The sequence below is a fragment of the Platalea leucorodia genome (genome assembly GCF_965183815.1).
Source record: "Platalea leucorodia genome assembly, chromosome: 3".
NCBI classification, from domain to species: Eukaryota; Metazoa; Chordata; class Aves; order Pelecaniformes; family Threskiornithidae; genus Platalea; species Platalea leucorodia.
The window spans coordinates 14,846,460-14,864,590 of record NC_138825.1 but is presented as its reverse complement, the minus strand read 5'-3'; the positions used below and the strand labels follow the sequence as shown (position 1 = coordinate 14,864,590).

General features: G+C 51.5%; 1 protein-coding gene across 1 annotated transcript in view; it reads left to right on the top strand.

Moving 5' to 3' along the window:
* LOC309587211 (phosphofurin acidic cluster sorting protein 1-like) overlaps positions 1-18,131 on the top strand; it is a gene marked incomplete at its 5' end in the record, with an annotated part of 72,099 nt that overhangs the window by 45,140 nt on the left and 8,828 nt on the right. Inside the window, 8 exons of the mRNA XM_082305180.1 lie at positions 4,400-4,487; positions 12,576-12,665; positions 13,023-13,148; positions 13,339-13,501; positions 13,659-13,750; positions 14,779-14,859; positions 15,655-15,714; positions 16,360-16,511. Of these exons, the coding sequence (XP_082161306.1) occupies positions 4,400-4,487; positions 12,576-12,665; positions 13,023-13,148; positions 13,339-13,501; positions 13,659-13,750; positions 14,779-14,859; positions 15,655-15,714; positions 16,360-16,511 (852 nt within the window). The remainder of the gene's footprint in view (positions 1-4,399; positions 4,488-12,575; positions 12,666-13,022; positions 13,149-13,338; positions 13,502-13,658; positions 13,751-14,778; positions 14,860-15,654; positions 15,715-16,359; positions 16,512-18,131) is intronic.

Sequence of the window (18,131 nt, the reverse complement as noted above, 5' to 3'; positions counted from 1 at the left end):
AGAAATTGGGGTAGATGTTCAGGAAAATGATCCTGCCCGGAGGATGAGCTGCCACTCACCAGTGGTCAGTAAGCCAAGCACTGAACAGCCCAGGGTGCCAGCAGAAAAAATGTACCATGTCTGCTCAAAAAAAAGCGTGAGACCTGCTGTTAAGGTTTTATATCCCGTCAGTGGCCAGATGTACCATTCAAAGAGCCCTCGTTGCTGCCTCTCTTTACACTCTAGCCTTCGCCTTCCATGGATGATCCCAGTCGAAGTGCTCCTCAGTACCTCTGCCTCCTCAATGCCTGTGTCCTGTGCCAAAAGAGATGTCTGAGGTTCCCTGTTTACACAGAGCTCAAGCTGCTTCTCTGCCAGGTACCTTGCCAGTTTGTGGATAAGTTTTGGGTAGCTGTGCAGGTTTGCAGGGTGCTTCTAAAGCTGCTGCTCCCCCACTGTGTATGGTGTACCCCCAAATCTTTTTGCTGAGGTTGTAGGTAGGTCAAAATTGTTTTCTTCTCCTCAGTAGTTGCTCTCAGGCTTACAGGCAAAGCACAGGCTCTAACCTGCTCCTCCTGTACTGTGCACAGATGTATTTTCATCCCATTTTTCTTCCCTCTCTACCAGCCTGAGGAACTGTACCTCTCGTTTGTATTCCCCTGGCATCAGGGGCTTTAGAGATGTGTGGCATTCACTGAAACATTGACCTTGAAATGCAACAGTAAAACTAGCCACTGCGTGTGTCATCTGTGAGCAGCAGTCACCTTTTGGGACAGGAGGTTGGATGAATTTGCAAACAGCTGGAGCTTGTGCTTTGCTGCCGGCACTGAATTTCACAAAATGCATGTGTTACAGGAGCTTTGCTTTTCAAGATGAACTCACAGGCCAGATTGGTGACAGTGTTATAAGTGTTTCATCAGACTTCAGAGCAAAAACTCCAAATTTGTCATTTAACTAGAGAGGAAGGAAACAGCCAGGAAGCTGCAACCTGGAGCGGAAAAAAAAAAAAAAAAAAAGAAAAAAATGGGCCTAGCATGATGCTTTGGGGTGCTTTCAAAGTATGACTTCAATGTCTAAGAACATACACTTGAAAATTTCACCTTTGAGGTTTTAATGCTATCAGACAGTTAACTCAGTGAGTTCCTGGGTTTGCTCCTTTCTATCTTTGTTTTTTTTTTTCCCCTTCTTATTTTCATCTTATTTTGATGTAATTGCCTGCAGTTCAGAATCCCAACTTCGAAAGTCAGTGCTTGCTTAGCTAAGGTGAGTGAGAGTGTGTGTCTGTGTGCATTTGTGTCGGCGCACATATGGGCATGCTCCTTAGCCGGGAGTGGTGCTGTCGGGATGTGTGTGTTTGTGTGTATGTGCGTGTGCTCCTTTTCGTTACCATCATCTTAGCTGGGGGTGGTGGCAGTGATGGGTGTGTGAACGTGTGTACGTGTACATGCACTCCTGTTTGTTACCACTTCAGCCAGCGGCGGTGGTGGGGTGTGCACTCCTGCTTGGTGCCAGGTTGGATAAGGAGGTAGAGCGGAGTGAGGGAAAAGTAGGAGCTGCTTTATTTTGTTGCATGTTTGGAAAACCATGATCAGGAAAGGGGATTTTTGGCTGACTGACCATCCAGTTAGTGATGGAAAGAAGGCAGCGTTTTTGAAGAGAATACCAGGAAATGGTGAGTACTTCTCACCAGTAAATGACCAGTGGTGGAGTGTAGGACTACTGGAGTTCCAGGAGGCTGTCAGACTGTCCTGTTGGAGCTCATTTTCCTTGTTGCTGTCAGTCACTGTTGCTGTCAGTGTTCCACAGTGGCGTTCACCACAGCTGGATATAGAGGAAGTCCTTGCAGTGGTTCCACAGCTCAAGAGCAGTTGCTGCTTATCCTGTTTAATTATATGAGCAAGTAGGTCCAGATTTATAACTTATCTACCAAGAAGTTCAGTGACTTGGGAGGATCACAGAGTGATCAGTTCTGGGCAAGACCACGGGGTAGTTGCCGTGGGATTTGGCTGAGGTGTTTGGCGAGGCGTACCGTTCTGATCACTGTGGATCGATCCTGTCCTGTAGAGATCTGCAGGGATTAGCGTGAGACCCACTGCTGCCCAGTACTGGCGCTGAACGCCGAGCAGCGACACCAATCTGGGTGATGCAGGGATTGCTTAAGTAACAGATCAAAAGAGGGTCATCAGGGACAGCCAAGCTGCTAAGGAGCACCCTTGTAAAAATTGTGTGCTCTTGTGCTGCAAATAAGTAAGTTTAGACTCCAGAACATGTGTGCTAATCCCTGTGAGAAGGGTAGTAGTATTTTAGGAGGAGTTGGAGTTGCAGGGTACAAGCTATACCTCAGCTAGTGAGATCTTTGAGTGCTGCAGGGGGTGGAAGGGGGTAACCACCTTCCTGCATGTGGTGTGGGAAGGACCAGGGTCAGAGTACAGGATCTCCCACTGTGTAAAAGAGATTTTGAAAACTGGAGAGGGAGCAGAAAGAGAAGAAAGAAGCTGTTAAGTGCCTTATCAGAGATAAAAGAGCTGCCCAAGTGGGCTGAGCACGTACTCTTACCCGAGGGAAAATACCAGGTACTGGCGAGACTCCTGAGTGCCTCAGAGAGGAGCATGAAGAGCTAATGAGTGGACTATTTCAGATAAGGAGGGTTTTCACAGCAAGAGCAACTGCCAGCTAGAATGATAATCTTTCAATATCCTCAAATTAAGACTGGATATGTCTTTATGGAAGTTTTAGTCTTTTGGGGATAACTTTTCCATGCAGGTAACTATCACGACTAGATCAGTGCTTGTATGGAAAATTTGAGTAGATGTTCTGTCCTTGGCTTACACATTCAAGCCTCATTCCTCCCTGTGGCTTGTCTAGGGACTAGGGACAGTCAAAGTTAGCACTGGTTAGTGGTGGCGTTAGCTAAGCTTAGCCGCTTTGCAAGCTTTTCCTTAGTACATCTGGTGTAATTGCTGTACCCCATCTTTCTGGCTAGCACTCAGTCCTGCCCTCCCCGCCCTAGAGGTGGCCTCCTTGTCTTTGGCCACGCTCCCCACAGCTCACTCCTAACCTTGCCTAAGTAGTTCTGGGGAGCAAGAAGCCTGGCCTAGATGATAAGATTTCTCCCTTCCTACAAGCAGAGGCTCAGAGGGGAAGGGTGGACAGAGATGGGATCAGTGATTGCAGTGCTGGGGTGCACAGGGTACGAGGGCTTAGGGGGGCTATAGCCCTGGGCTTTGGCTGAAGGAATCCAGGCCATCTGGCAAAGAGGCGGGCAGAGCTTGCCTGCACTCCCAGCTTCCTGACTTCTGGTCTCCACCATGCCCTGCTGTCCAACGTCAAAGGACAGAGCAGCAGGGTTGCAGTCACAGTCCAGCAAACCTTCTGCACAAGCTAAAATCGTTTTAGCAGGGAGAGCAGGGACATGGTAGGAGGTGAGTGCTTGCTAAGCCCTAAACCTGTCCTGCAATATGGCTGGGTATCCTTCTCTTTCCAGCATTGTTCCACCTCTGGGCTGTTCTATACTGTCACTGTACGTTAGCATAGCAAGAGCAGGTTTTCTTCCTTCTAAAAAAAAAAAAAGAAAAAAGCAGTGGGGAATAGATTTGGCCCTCAGAGAGCACAGTGTGTCAGGCAGAAAGGTATTTGGTAGTGGCCCGTCTGTTCTCCAGGAAGGGTGGCCTAAATCTCAGTGGATACCAGATACACTGGTATCCACAAAAGTCCTGGGTACCACTGGCTGCAGCAATGCAGACGGTGAGCGTGGAGCACGGAGGCTAGCTTGCAAAACATGAGTGCCGGTGTTGCTTGTTGTAAAAACAGGCACTGACTAATCCTTCGAGCAGCAAAAGTGACTCTTCTCACTCAGCCTCAGGCTCCTTCCTGGGTTTTTCCTGGAAGTGCCACTTACCATGCTGAGGCCCCAGGATTTGAGGCTGTCAGGGTGGCTCTGCTCTATGAGGCTTCCTGCAGGGCTGCTGCCTCCCAGCTTCCCAAGTCAGCTCTGCGTGGTACTGCACAAGAGAAGAGCCGAGTTGTGATGTCTGCATGGGAACATTTGCCTTAACTAAGTCCAGGATAAGAGTGGATTTAAGTGCTTTGGTTTATAAATAAACAGCACTGTGGCCAAGGTAGATTTAAGCAGAGCTGGCAACAGCCCTACTTGGGAAGGGATCTCTTTACCACATGGCCTGCTGTTGGACTTCCTGTCGCATGCTAATCCCTTAAGCCTGCTTTAGCTCTGTTAATTTTCCTTCTTCCCTTTTTTCCCCAATGGGCTGTCTCGGTGGCGCATGAATGCCAGTGTTCCTCGGCCAAGCTTGTGCCTGCGGCTGGGCCAAGCCTCCAGGCTGCCTTCCGAGCACCGGCTACCATGTGGCAGGGCCCCAGGGATGGTGGTGCCTGAATGTGTCCCATTCTCTCTGTCTTACAGGCTCTGCAGTCTGCGCCTGAAGAAACTCACGGTGCTGAAAGAGCTGGACAAAGAACTGAGCTCTGTGCTTATCGCTGTGAAGATTCAGGTAGGCTCCTCTCCTTGCTGCTGCCTGATGGCAGCAAGCTCATCCTTGTGCCCTCTGTGAAGTGCTGGTCTGCATGTCCCTTGCCTTGTGCCAACCCCTTGCTTTCGTCTCGGTTACCAACCCTTGGGGAGATTTTGGCTCTTAGGCAGGTGGGAATGATGCCCCAGGGACAGCAGCAAGCTGCCCGGTGCTGTCTTGTATCAGGGATGGATTTGGTTGGGCCTCTGCACTGGTACAGAGTGCATCTTGCTTCCCTGCCCGCCTCGGCCAAGGCTCTCCTTTCGAGCTGCTGTTCGGAGTTCGGCATCCCCTACCCCACCGTTCCTGACCCTTTAGACAGGCTCAGCGCTGGGTGGTTTCTGGCAGTGCCCTCCATCTGGATCCCCTCCCTGGGGAGTGAAGGGTGGGAAGGGAAGGGTGCAAGGGATCAGCGGCTCTGTGCATGACTTCTGCTGACATTTGCACCCTGTGTGATCTCACTGCTGCCTCTGCTGCCCCCTCCCTTTCTCTGTGCATCCCTGCTAGGCCTGGTGCCTCTACTCTGAACCAGGCAGAGGGGAGGGGAGAGGGTCTTTGTCACCAAGGGGAGAGGGAATTTGCCTCTGTCCTGGTATGTGTGATCCTCCTCGCTCCCTCTTTGAGGCTGGTGGTGAAGAGATGGGTCCCTGTGGGCGCAGGCACGTCCTTTCCACCTGCCAAAGGACAGCATGGAAGCAAGATGCCTCTTGTATGCTGTCCTAGCCACAGCTCCCCTAACCCAACTGGGATGCTGGTGTCCTTCCTTCGTTCTTGTCAGCTGGCAGAAAAGCTGCTGATCCCATTGAAAGCACTGTGGGGTGGGAGCTCAGCAGCTTTGCGCTCCCACAGAGCTCTTTGTGCCGCACACATTAGGATCTAAATCCTGGATTAGTGCTGGAAGCTGCAGTATTAGTCAAGCTCTGGGAGCTGGGGTTTGCCTTCACGGCAAACCTGATTCACTTGCACAGAAGGAACTGAAAGTGAAATGTGTGAAACCTGGGGCCTGGAGAGAGGACAGCAGGAGGGTGCTGTGGTCCACACACTATTGGTCAATGTCCCACTTTGCTGGCTTTTCCATCACCGTGTGTATGGTGCCATTCAGGAGAGCTGAAAGCACTGGGCTTTCAGCCCCGAGACCCCCGAGACCTGTGTCCCTTTGGTGCAGGCTTTAGCAAGGGAACAACCTGGGCAGGAGAGAGCTGCCTGTCCCCTGGAAATGCAGGAGCAATCAAGGCTGGGCCACAGGTGCCAGCAGCACAGGACTGGGGGGCTGGGAGCCAGCTGGGGGCTGTGGGTCCCACATGGCTGGGAGGGCCGGGCTGGTCCCTCACTCCTTATATCTCCTGTACTGTTGGCCCAAGCTGTCTGTGCTTCTCTGGACTGGGGAACCTTGGGGTCCCATGCAGCCCCCTTATACTGGGACTGCCGTGTGCTGAGGATGTATGTCCTCAGCTGCCCCCTCTCTCATGCACTGCAAGTGTGAGACTGCGGAAGAGGCTGCACAGTGGGACTCCAGCTCTTTCAAACAGATCACCCCCCGTCCCTGCCACAGGCCAACCTTGCAGCCTGTTGGCAAAAGAAATTAAGGGGCCTCAGCAGTGACTGAGGTTACAGGGGCTCCTCACTGCAGGGCTCCTTTCCCTGCCAGGGAACAGAGGCTGCATTCAGGGTCTTAATCTAAACATGGTCACCTCCTCTCTGTGTGGCTGCATGCTGGTGTAGGCAGCTGCAAAGCTGAAGGGTGGTCAAGCATTGGAACAGGCTGCCCAGGGAAGTGGTTGAGTCTCCATCCCTGGAGGTATTTAAAGAACGGATAGATGTGGTGCTCGAGGACATGGTATAGATGGACTTGGCAGTGCTAGGTTAACGGTTGGACTCGATGATCTTAAGGGTCTTTTCCAACCTTGACGATTCTATGATTCTATGAAACTGGAGGAGAATGCTTCTGCCCACATTACCCTGTGGCTCAACACTCATTGTGGGAGTGGGATGTACTTGTGTGCCTCCCCAGGCTGCTTCCACCTGCCTGACCAGCCGCCTTGGCAGGGTCGGGGACTGCTGAGCCTTCCTGGAAGGCAGATGGAAGCTGTAGGCAGCTTCAGCACAGCCTGCCTACAGAATGGCCTCAGATGGATCCATCCCTCCTGCTCCTCTCCTAGGTAACAGATGAGTCACGCTAGCAAGAAGCTGTTTGAAGGCTGCCCAGCAAGCACTGCCATCTCCATCTTTTGGATGGAAACAGCCAATGCATGCAATTTGTGGAGGACCTGCAAGTTCGCAAGGGGACAGCTGGGGACTGGTGGAAAGGGGAGCTATATTTACTGTCGTTTCAGTAGTAGCTCTGTTGGGTTAAGGAAGTTGCCTGTCAGGAAGTTGCTGCTCTGAAAGGCAGGTTGCATGGAAACAAAGCTCTGACCCTGCCTGAGAGGGGCCGGCACCAAGACAACAGCCCCAGCGCCAAAGACAGGCTGCTCAATGAATGTACATGACCCAAAGGATAGTGTAAGCCTGTCTAGAATATCCGATCTTCTCACAGTGATCATGCCCTTCTGGTCTTAAAAGACAGCTTCCAAGTGTGGCATGTGCAGTTATCTGCTCCTTCATCTGGAAAGACCTCTGTCAAAGGACGAAGGGAGCTTTCATTGTCTACAGAACATACGCTTTTCCCAGAGGTGATTTTGAATATTTAATGTTCGGTGGCTTCCAGTGAGATAAAGTCTGAACTAATGTGAAAAAGGGGACTTACTCTCGTATCACTTGAGTGGTTTTTAAACCTTTATCTCTCGTTATTTGTTTTAACAGACTGGAGATGTCATAGAGCATTTCCTTCTGTGTACTGTTCAGCATGGCATTAAGAGATTCAGATGTGCCTGGCTCAGCTCCATAAAGGTGCAGATATCTGTCTTGGCGTCGTAACAGATTATGGTGTGAAGGGAAATGTGGTGCTCCCTCTCGGCAGAGACACTTACTATAGTGCAGAAACACCCAGTCTTGAGCCGCGCGTAGAGGAAACAATGAAAGAAAGAAGAAAACAAGCCCCAGCACTCCCAGAGCTTCCAGCTCCTGTGACAGGTGCTGTGGGAGGGATGCAGATCCTCCTGCAGCTGCTTGCAGCGTGTGGCTAGTGACTCAGGTTCAACCCCTGGTGCTGCTGTAGAGGGATGATGCTGGCAGACCCTACATAGTGGACCAGAATGTGTGCTACAAAATAGGCCGGGCTGAAAAACTCCTTTGCCTCTACCAGGCCTGCCTGCTGCCCTGGCCCTGCTCCCTGCAGGAACTTGGATTTTTTGCTCCTTCTTGCTATGCATGGAAGGTACATGCAGAGTTTTCTGTCTACACCTCGCTCACGCTTTGTGATCTTTTTGCAACCACTTGTAGGATTTTCCACTCCTGCCTGAGCAGTCCCAGCTACCACCTAAATAACTAAATTTTCTGATGATATTTAACAGGCTATTCTCTCCCAAAATGCACCTTTAGCCTGAATTCTGGGTAGTGCTTTGCTGTCTGCCTTAGCCTGATCTCTCATACTATGTTAGTTCTCTCTCCTTTTCCAGGTTTAGTATGCTCTTCTAGCCTCAACCCTGTGTTTTAAACAAGACCCATCAGGACAGATCTGTTCCTGAAACTGGGGATTGCACCTTGCAAACCAGACCTGGGCATCATACGCCCGTGTACAGTAGTGAAAGCTCCTGTATGTTTTCAGTCTATTAGGTAGTGAAGATCTGTGACCACAGCCTTTCCCTATTGCTTTTCACTTCCTTGACAGTCTTTGTCATCTGTGATCTTCACTCTTAACAGTCTGATATTAAGTTTTCCTGTAGTACTGATGGTGATACTCAACTGTTCTGTTGAGAACTTGGTCTTGCCTGACATGACTCAAATTGCAGAACAGCTGAGCTACATCAGGTGCTCAAGGCCATGTCCCATTGAGGTTTGAATTTCTCAAGGGATGGAGAATCCTCAGTCTTCCTGTGTCCTGTCCCAAGGTTTGACTGCATTCACAGAGAATAAAAAATTATCCCAACATCTAATGGTAATTTCCCATGTTTCAGCTCATCCCTGTTGCCGCTCACTGTCCCTGTGCACCTCTGAGAGGAGTTCAGTTCTGTCTTCTCTGCACCCTCCTGCTAAGTGTCTGTAGGCAGCAGTGAAGTACCTCCTCACCCTCTCCTTTTCCAGCTGAACAAACCCAGCTCACTCGGCCTCTCCTTGTATGTCCTGTGCTCCAGCCCCTGACCATCCTGATGTCTTCTGCTGGACTAGCTCCAGTCTGTCAATGTCTGTCTTGTACTGGGGAGCCCAAACTGATGCTGGAATCCAGTTGTGGTGTCAGCAGTGCTGAATAGAGGGGAGGAATCCCTTTTCTCTGCCTGCGCATTTGCTGAGACTGAGATTGGTGTCATTGCTGCAACAGGGCATGCTGCCGATGTAGGGGTACCTTGATGTCCCCCAGGATTCCCCCTGTCCCTGTCTGCAGAGCCTGTCCTGCTGCCTGTAGTTCTTCCCAGGCAGCAAAGTTGAGGGATGTCCTGGGGAAGGACTTTGCTTTTGCCTTTATTGAACCTCATGAGGTTTGTGTCGACCTTACTAGAAATCCCAAATTCTTCTTAATTCCCTGTTGCTGATAGGCAGGTAGTAGCCCCCAGGTACTGGTTTCTAATCTGTTTAATTGGAGCAATGCTAGTTTCTGCTGGGTCGTAGTTTGCTCCTGAAGGTGATCAGTGTTTCCTACTGGATATGTGAGTGCCATCCATTTCATGAAACCTAGCGTACCTTGCAGGCTGAACTTGAGCTTTAGGTAGTGGCTTTACTTTGCTGAGAGGACTGCACCTCACGCATCTGCAGTACAATGTCTAGCCCCTTTTCTACCCCATGTCCCGAGTGCTATGCTCCATGGTGCCCTGGGAGCTGGTTCTCTGGCTGAGCTTAAACATAAGGATCTCTCTCCCTTCATAGGACCCCACAGGCCAGGTATCTCCTAGGGCTTGAGCTCAGCCAGCGTGCAGCCTGCCAGGTCATTGCACCCATAAGGAACTGGCCCAGACCTAAAAAGTGCTGCTGTTTAGGGATCTCTGAGCTCCGCTGCTGCTCCCTCCTGCTTGCATTGTGATAATGAACCAGCCTTTGTCTCAGTCCTTGAAATGCCACATGGATGCGCACCGGCGTTTCACTGAGGGCCAGAGCCTAGGAGTGGAGCTGGGTGTGTAACTTCCATAACGGTAAGGGACAGTAAGACACGGGACAGCAATGTTTATGAAACCTTCACTCAGTGGATGCATCACCCAGGCTTGCCCGCCTTTCCTTTGCTGTAACTCGGTCTCCAGAAATAGCATCTTCAAGAAGAATAATTGCACCAGGATGTGTGGTTTGATGAAAGAATGGATCTTTGGTGGATAATGTCTCTGCAACAAACAGCAAATGATCAATGTGCTAAAGTAAATGGTCACTGTCATAGCGACCACCTATCACCTCTTATTGAAGAAGAGTTCAGGAAGGAAGAGTCAGTGCATTCTCGGCCAGGAAAGCTCGCGGATGGTGAAGGGGATGAGCTCCACCTCCTCTCTTCAGTTTTAGGAAGACCTTTCCCAGGAAAGCCTCACTCCTGGCATAGTTGCCAGGAACAATGTTGCAGACAGTTCAGACTGGGCCTCTTGAAAACCAAGGAGGGTTTCGCTAGAGCTTGTCTTTTCTCTAGCTCAGTAAGCACTGTAATGCTGCATCACTGCAAAATGTGGAGGCCTTTCTTGCCTCCCCTCTACAGGTTGTTTGGTTCTTTTCCTTGCTAGCACGGGTAACACCAGCAACGGAGGTGCACGAAAGGCCTTGTATCAGCGCCACCTGCATGCTCCTGTCACAACTGCTGGGGCTGCTGTCCTATTTGCAGCGGAGATGAGGAGCTGGGGGCTCTGACCTCACCAAGGCTCTAACCTTAACCAAACCTAGGATTTGTCTAAGTTGCTGAAGGGTCTCTGGCCGTGGCCAGCTTAGGATACTGCTGGCCACGGCATCTGTTAGGATCAAGCTGGGAAGGGTATGGGGATGCAATGAGGTCCTGGGAAATGGCAACATATATGAGGTGGGACCTGGTTCCTTTGGACTGCTGTGCCTGTTTGGTTAGCTTTGGCCCATCTGCTCATTAGCCCACAGTTTAAATTAAGGAGTGCTCGCAAAAGCAGTTGTGTACCCTGATGAAGTTTGCCGATACTACCAAACTGAGTGGGGAAGTGGACACTTCAGAAAGGAGAGCCACCCTGCAGGAAGACCTGGATAGCCTGGAAGAGGGGGCTAACAAGAACCTTATGAAGTTCAACAAAGACAAATGTAAGGTCTTGCACCTGGGAAAACATAATCCAGGAGTGCAGCACAGGCTGGGATCTACTCGGCTGGGGAGCAGCTCTGTGGAAAGAGACCTGGGGGTCCTGGTGGACAACAAGCTCAACATGAGTGAACAGCGTGCTGCTGCGGCAAAGGCAGCCAAGGGGATGCTGGGTTGCATCAACAAGGGCATCACCAGCAGAGATAAAGAAGTCATTATCCCACTCTACTCAGTGCTTGTCAGGCCACACCTGGAATACTGTGTTCAGTTTTGGTCTCTGCTGTGCAAAAAAGATGTGGACAGGCTGGAGAGGATCTAGAGAAGGGCCACCAAGATGATCAAAGGACTTGGAAGCCTGCCATATGGGGAAAGGCTGAGAGAACTGGGTTTGTTCAGCCTTGAGAGAAGAAGGCTTAGGGAAGACCTCATCACCGTGTTCCAGTATTTAAAGGGTGGCTACAAAGAAGATGGAGTCTCCCTTTTTACAAGGAGTCACATGGAAAAGACGAGGGGTAATGGGTACAAGTTACTCCTGGGGACATTCCGATTGGACACAAGAGGAAAATCTTTCACAATGAGAACAATCAGCCATTGGAATAATCTCCCCAGGGAAGTGGTGGATTCCCCAACATTGGACACTTCTAAGATTTGGCTGGACAGGGTGCTGGGCCATCTCGTCTAGACCGTGCTTTTGCCAAGAAAGGTTGGTCCAGGTGATCCTTGAGGTCCCTTCCAACCTGGTGTTCTACGGTTCTGTGATTCAGTGATAACTGATTTGCAAGAAGAGCTGTACTGGCCTATCCTGTTGCCCCCCTAGATCAATGTCTCAGCTTGCTGGCCCATTCAGAGGGAGGCAGGAGAGAGTGAGGAACCACCATGGGCTATTTTATACTTGGAGCTGGTCCCACAGCCCTGCGGGTACACAGCCAGTGGGCATGGGCCTTTTGGAGGTCCGTGTGTTGTGCCACCCTTGCAAGCAAGAGAGCCTTGTGCATGCAGACAGCATTTTTCATCCCCCAAGTCATTCAGCGTCTCTGTCAGCAGCCAAGCCGTAGAGATTGTAACGATAGGACAGAAGGAAAGAGTTTGAGTGGGCGTGTGGTTAGAGTGCCTCTCTTTAATGCCCTCCTGGGGGAGCTAAAACCACATTCTTATGTGTGGAGAGATAAGGACTGTTCCCGAGGAAAAGACTAGGAGGAGTTTTCTGAGAGACAAGCTGGGCAAGCAGGGGACCCCTGTTCCCCCGGGACATCCTGCCTTGGTCCCAGCAGAGCCATCCCACCAGCTGTGCTTGGGCGGGGGTCTGCACTGGGTCTGTCTGCTGGGGGGCAGACATGTGCTCCAGGACCTGTCCCTTTCCTGGCTGGGCAGTGTGTCGGGACCCTTTCCTTCCCCTGCTGGTGCTGTATGCATGGATCCCTCTGGCTCTAGCAGCGTCCCCCCCCCCAGCGTCCGCTGGGCTCCAGGTGCAAGAAGCCAGATTAAGCAGAGCAGACTTGGGAAGAGCAAGTGCTCCCTGGCAGGTGGGCAAGGAGAAGGGGCCTTTGGCAGCTCAGGATAAATGGCGGGCTTTTGCGAAGAGTCGATTGGTGTGTGTAAGGTGCCTCTGCGAGGTGGAGCAAAACAGAGTCAAGGCACTGGCTCTTTCCTTGTGGACTGTGAACACCGTTGACTTGTGTGTGTGTGGTGCGGTGGAGTCTGTGGCCAAGGCGCTCCAGCTTAGCTGTGTACGTCTACCGATGTTGTTGCAGGGTTCAAAGCGAGTCCTAAGATCAAATGAATACGTCCTCCCGCCTGGCGGCCTGATGGAGACCGAGCTGGAGCTGACCTTCTCACTGCAGGTACCTTGTGTTGCCTGGTCCCCGGGCTCCCTGGTGCTCCCCTCACCTGGCATTTCTTGGCAAGCATGGCTTTGGGGGCTCAGTGTGAAGGGAGCAGCCGCCGAGGAGGGGCCTCCTGTCGTTGCTTATGCTCAGATCATAACAGCACAGATTCCTGCTGCTGGCCAGCTGCTCCATTTCTCCAGGGGTTGTTTTGCTGGGTAATGTGGATTTGGAGGATGATGCAGAATGCGGGTGACCTTTGAGGGGCACCTCAAAGCTCAGCAGGTCAGATCCTGCTGTACATCAGCACTGAGGATGAGCTTTCTACCTACCCTGCCCTCATGCTGCCATCTTCCCTGTGCTTCCCTTTCCCAGTACCCACACTTCCTCAAGAGAGATGGCAACAAACTGCAGATCATGCTGCAGCGGAGGAAGAGATACAAGAACCGCACGATCCTGGGCTACAAGACCCTTGCAGTGGGCATCATTAACATGGCTGAGGTACAGGGTGCTGGGAACAGAGGAGAGCTTTGCATGGTCTCCCTGTGCCCGTGCTGGGAAGGGAGCTGGGCTGGCTGGCAGACGCTCAGTGCTGTGAGTGCTCTGGCTTGTTGGCCAGCTGTAATACAGAGGGCGTGGGCTGCCAGCTGCCATTGTGTCACCCTGGCAGGGCGCTTGTCTGTCTGCTTAGGTGATGCAGCACCCAACGGATGGCGGGCAGCTTCTGGGCCTCCACAGCAACATGAAGGACGCGAACATCCGAGTGGCTGAAATAAGCATATATTCTTTGTCCAGTCAGCCCATTGACCATGAGGATGGGAACGTCCCCTCAGGTCCTAAAATCAAAGCTTCAGGTGTGTTAGCGCTCATCACAGACCTGAAGGCAAGCGTTTGGGACAGAACATGGGTAACGGACTCCGTCCCCAAGCGCCTGCCAGCAATACCAATCATTTCACTGGAGCCATGACAGGCACCATGCTTAGCTGTGGCATCTGCACTGTCTGCTTTCAGATCGCTCCCCAGACATTGATAACTACTCTGAAGAAGAGGATGACAGCTTCTCCTCAGAGCAGGAAGCCAGCGATGATGCTGTGCAGGGTCAGGTAAGGGAGGCCTGGCAGGGTGGCTTATGTCCTGGTCTGGGGCAAGAATCAGGGGTTGAGGGTCTTGATCACCCTGAGCCCTCTCATCTCCCTTGTAAACATTTGTCGTGGTTTCAGAGGGCAGAGAGCCACAATACCTGACAGCAGGAAGAACTGTGGGCTGCTGTCAAATCCATGGTGGGGCAAGGGACTTTAGGAGCCATAGGTGTCTCCCATGTGCCCTTGGAGCCATCTGGTCTGCAGCACAAAACCCCTGCTGACCCCCCCCACCCACCTTGCACTATTCTCTCCCATCTCCCTGGGATAACAGGGCAGAGGCTGCCCTCTCTGAGAACAGAGCTTTTAGGAAGAAGTACAATCTGGGTCTGAAAATGGTCAGAGGTGGCAGACCCATCCCAGCCCTGTAATGAGCCGTGCCACTGCTGTTTGCTGTCCTCTTGTTCTGGTGCCTACACTCAAGGCCAAAAAAGGCTTGTGGTAGCGTGCTGATCAAGCACAGGGACAAACCCCCGTTCAGGGCCCTCCACATTACCTGTCCCATCGTGCTGGGTTAACGCATCAGGGCCCCGTGTCCCTGGGAGCTGTATGTATCATTGAGGCTGATCCCTGGAAGAACGCTTTTTGTGAGCTCAGGTGCTGCGCCCTCTGAGCTAACCCTGGAGAGGTGAGAGCAGGAGAACAACACATGGGTCACGGGGAGGCTGGTGAGTGCAGAGAGAAGAGTTTTAGGTTGTAACAAGAACTGTTGCAGAAAGCTGCTGTCTCTCCTCTGAATCTTGCTGGTACCTGTCCCCCTGGAGGGGCCTGGGGGCAAAGGTGCTGGGGAAGAAGGTCTATTGGGGGACAGTGGTAAGGGGGGAGAAGGAGCTGCATGGAGAGAGGTGGGAGGAGTGAGAAGCAAGACTTTGGGAGCAGAGTGAACCAAAGCTTTTCAAAATAGGGGGCAAGTGTGGGGCAGGGGAACTTCTAGGAGATGCTGCTCCCTGCACTCTGAGTTGCTCTGATGTGCTGTGACCTTTTGCCTGCAGGATCTGTTTGATGAAGAGGATGACTTGAGGAAAACCAAGAAGGCTAGGAGGAAAATGATCCGAACAACATCAATGACCAGAGTAACATCAGCATTTACAACATGATCAAAGGGATGGAAGGGATTCACTTCCTCCTCTCCCTGTAGGGAGTGAGGGGGTTTGGGGGGGATACTGGCACTGGTGCAGAGCAGGGGAGAGAGCCCTTGGCTCTGAGAAGGAGGGGCAAACCTCTTGCCGTTAATGAGTTAGCTTGTTGCTCAGAGCTGTGCCCCAGCTCGTGGTCTGTACTGTGTTTAGCCTGTCTTCCTGTCAATGATGATCTGTGTGCAACACAGTCTTGACTTGCTGCTGTGACATGGTTCTCTTTCCCTCCCTGAGCAAGGGGAAGGTTGGCACAAGGAAGGGTGAGCTGTTAGCAGCTCTTCTCCCTGTCAGCAGAAGGGGGGAGCTGCCCTGCCAGCCTCCTGCCCTCCAAGCATCTCCTCATCCCCATCTGCTTCAGCCCTGCAGGTCCCTGGGCACCTTCTTCCTGAGTTTGTTCCCCATCTTTTCGTGCTTGAAGGCAGCATTCTTCAGCCAGATGGTCTGGGGAGAAAGGGGATTTAAATGGAGAGAAAGTGCTATTCCAGCCTGTAGCAGAGAGAGTCTGAGTCCTTGCACCCTCCTGTATGCCCAGATACAGCACCTTCTTGCAGAGTCCAGATTCAGTCCAAATAAATCCTACAGCATATTTAAAGAGCAAGGGGGATCATAGCTGACCTTGGGCCTGTATACCCATGGCATGTTAAAGAGAGCAACCATGGCCTGTACATTAGTCGTCTTGGAACCTGGTTTGGTAGTTTTGCTGATCTTTTTTCTTCCCTTGTTTTGTTTTAGCAACCAAACTTCAAGCAGAAATTTGTGGCTTTGCTGAAGAGGTTTAAAGTGACAGAGGAGGTAAGAAGCAGGAAGGCTGCCCCGCCTGGCAGTGTCTCCTGCAGATGTGTAGGTGTCAGAGTGCTGGTTCCCACTCACTGGAAGCACAAGGCATGAGCTGCAAGTGCTCAGGGGTGTTACCAGAGGTGGTGTGAGACATGGCACAGACTGGGGCTTGGCTTTTCTAAAGCCTTCTGCCTTGGGAAGGCAGCTCTGAGCCTCGTGCTCAAATCAAAAACACCTTCCTGTTGGGGAGAGGGACCAGGGGAAGAAGGGTGCTGTCGTACACTGGCTCTGCCCCAGGAGCTGGCATTGTAGGAGCAATCCTGTTCATGACTGAGAGCAGGCTAACACCAGCCTGGGGGTAGCTGGCCTTGGCTGGGAGCCTGCACTGAGTGTGTGGCACAGCCAGTGGAGGTCCTCCCAGGTGTCTTAACTCCCAGTAAGTATGATGGGTGTCTGAGACTCCTTCAGATGTCATGCTCATGGCACCCTCCTTTGGCCCAATGACAGTGTCACTTGCTTCTTCCACAGGCTGGATTTGGCTCCCTGAGGTGGGAACAGTGCCGTGGTGTGCCTCGTGGCTGGGAGGGAGCTTGTATGTGCCTGGCCTGGGATGCAGGTGACTCCATATCTCTTCATTGCCCTCTGGGCTTGGTCCCACAGGTCCTGGACTCTGACCCTGTAGACCAGACCCAGGAGGTGGAGGAAGACCTGGGCTTGCTCTATGACAGCCTGGAAGAGTGCAACAACAGTGACAGTGGCCCGGAGATTGAGGACAATGAGAGTGTGCACAGCACACCCAAGCCCACCCTGAGGTAAGGGTTGCAGGGAGTCACAGGCCGACAGCACAGTCTGTGGGACCTGGAGAAATCCCCTCTGACACTTTTCTGTTGCTTGGACTAATGCAGGCATTGTCTTGTCTCCATTCCCATCGCCATCTTCTGTTGGCACCACTGAGCTCCTCACTTGCATATCCTATTTAATAAACTCAAAACTGCCTGTTAAAACTGGCTTCCTTCACATTTAGTCTCATTTAATCTCCTCCCAGTCCAGCATCTGACGCTTAGTGATCTGCTGGAAGAGTATGTACTTGATGTAAGCCCTCGCTGTTCCCAGCTCTCATATCTTTCTGCTGACCTTCTGTCTGGCCTTCTCAGGGCTCTCCACACTGAAGCATGCCTGTCTTTTGAACACTTTGTGACTGTTTGGGCCAGTCCTTGTGTCCCTGTGAGATCTGCATGCTGCGTTCCCACCCTTTGTGGAGACACATGACTAGCAACCATCAGCGATGTTCCTCACCTCATTCCCCAGGCACCCGGTGGCTTGACTTGCTCTGCCAGGCTCTGCTGACTTGGCACAGAGGTCTCCAGTGGACCATGCAGTGAAACCAGGCTTTTCTCCCACATCATCTGTGTTCACCTGGCCTCTCTGCTCATGGCTGTTCTGTTTCCGTGCTGTACTTTTGTGAGAAAGTTGCCTTTTATTGTCTTTCTACTTGGCTGCCTCACAGTGCACTGGGTCTCTTCTAGCCAAGCCAAGCTTACTTGTAATTATTGTTTCTATAGTTCGGTATTTGAATATAATTTGGATTAGCTGGAATCCCTGCTGAAGGTACTTAGCAGGTGTAGCAGACTTGCCTGCCACAGGCAAACTGTTTGAAATTAGATCTGCTGGATTCAGGAACCCATGGGGCGCTGGGGAAGGAACAGGAACATGACAGAAGTCATGTCTTCCACAAACCCACAAGTCGTTGTGAAGGAGACAGCAGGCACATGGGCAAGGGGGAGCTGCTTGGACTCCAAAAGGAGTTTCACATGGTTTCTCATCAAAGGCTTTAAAGAAACAAAGGTGCAGTGGGAGAAAAAGGAAGGTCTTTTTGTGGTTAGATAACAATTTATGTATGTAAACTATGTAAAACTATGTAAACTGTAAGAAAAGTCTATTGACAGTATTTAAATATAAGACTTCACACTGGTTCTGCAAGTGCCTACTTGCAAACGTCTGGTCACGGGGAGAGCATCCTAGAGTGAGTCCTGGTTTGTCCTTGTAGCTGCCGTTACAGCGTTCCTTGGGTGTTTGCTGCTGTCTCTGGGAGGACAGCCTATGGGGCCCTGGGCTGTTTTTCAGCCTGTTTACAAAGCGTCCCTAGCTCGGTTTGCTCCCTAGTGCCTCAGTTTCTGGCAGTGCTGAGTGTGTCTCCCTGTGAATTCACATTACTGGGTCTGTGCTTTTTCTAAGGAGATGTGGGAGCTGGCTGCCAAGGTCTTTAGTGTAGACTGCATGGTTCCAAGGCCCTGCATAGCCTTCTGAGCTGGTGATGACCTTCCAGCCCAGCCTGTAAATTCAAGGTGTGATCTTCACGTTGGATTTATTTATTGTCATAGACGGCTTTGCTAGACACTGTGAAGGTCTCTGTGAAGCAAGGGCCTTAAGGT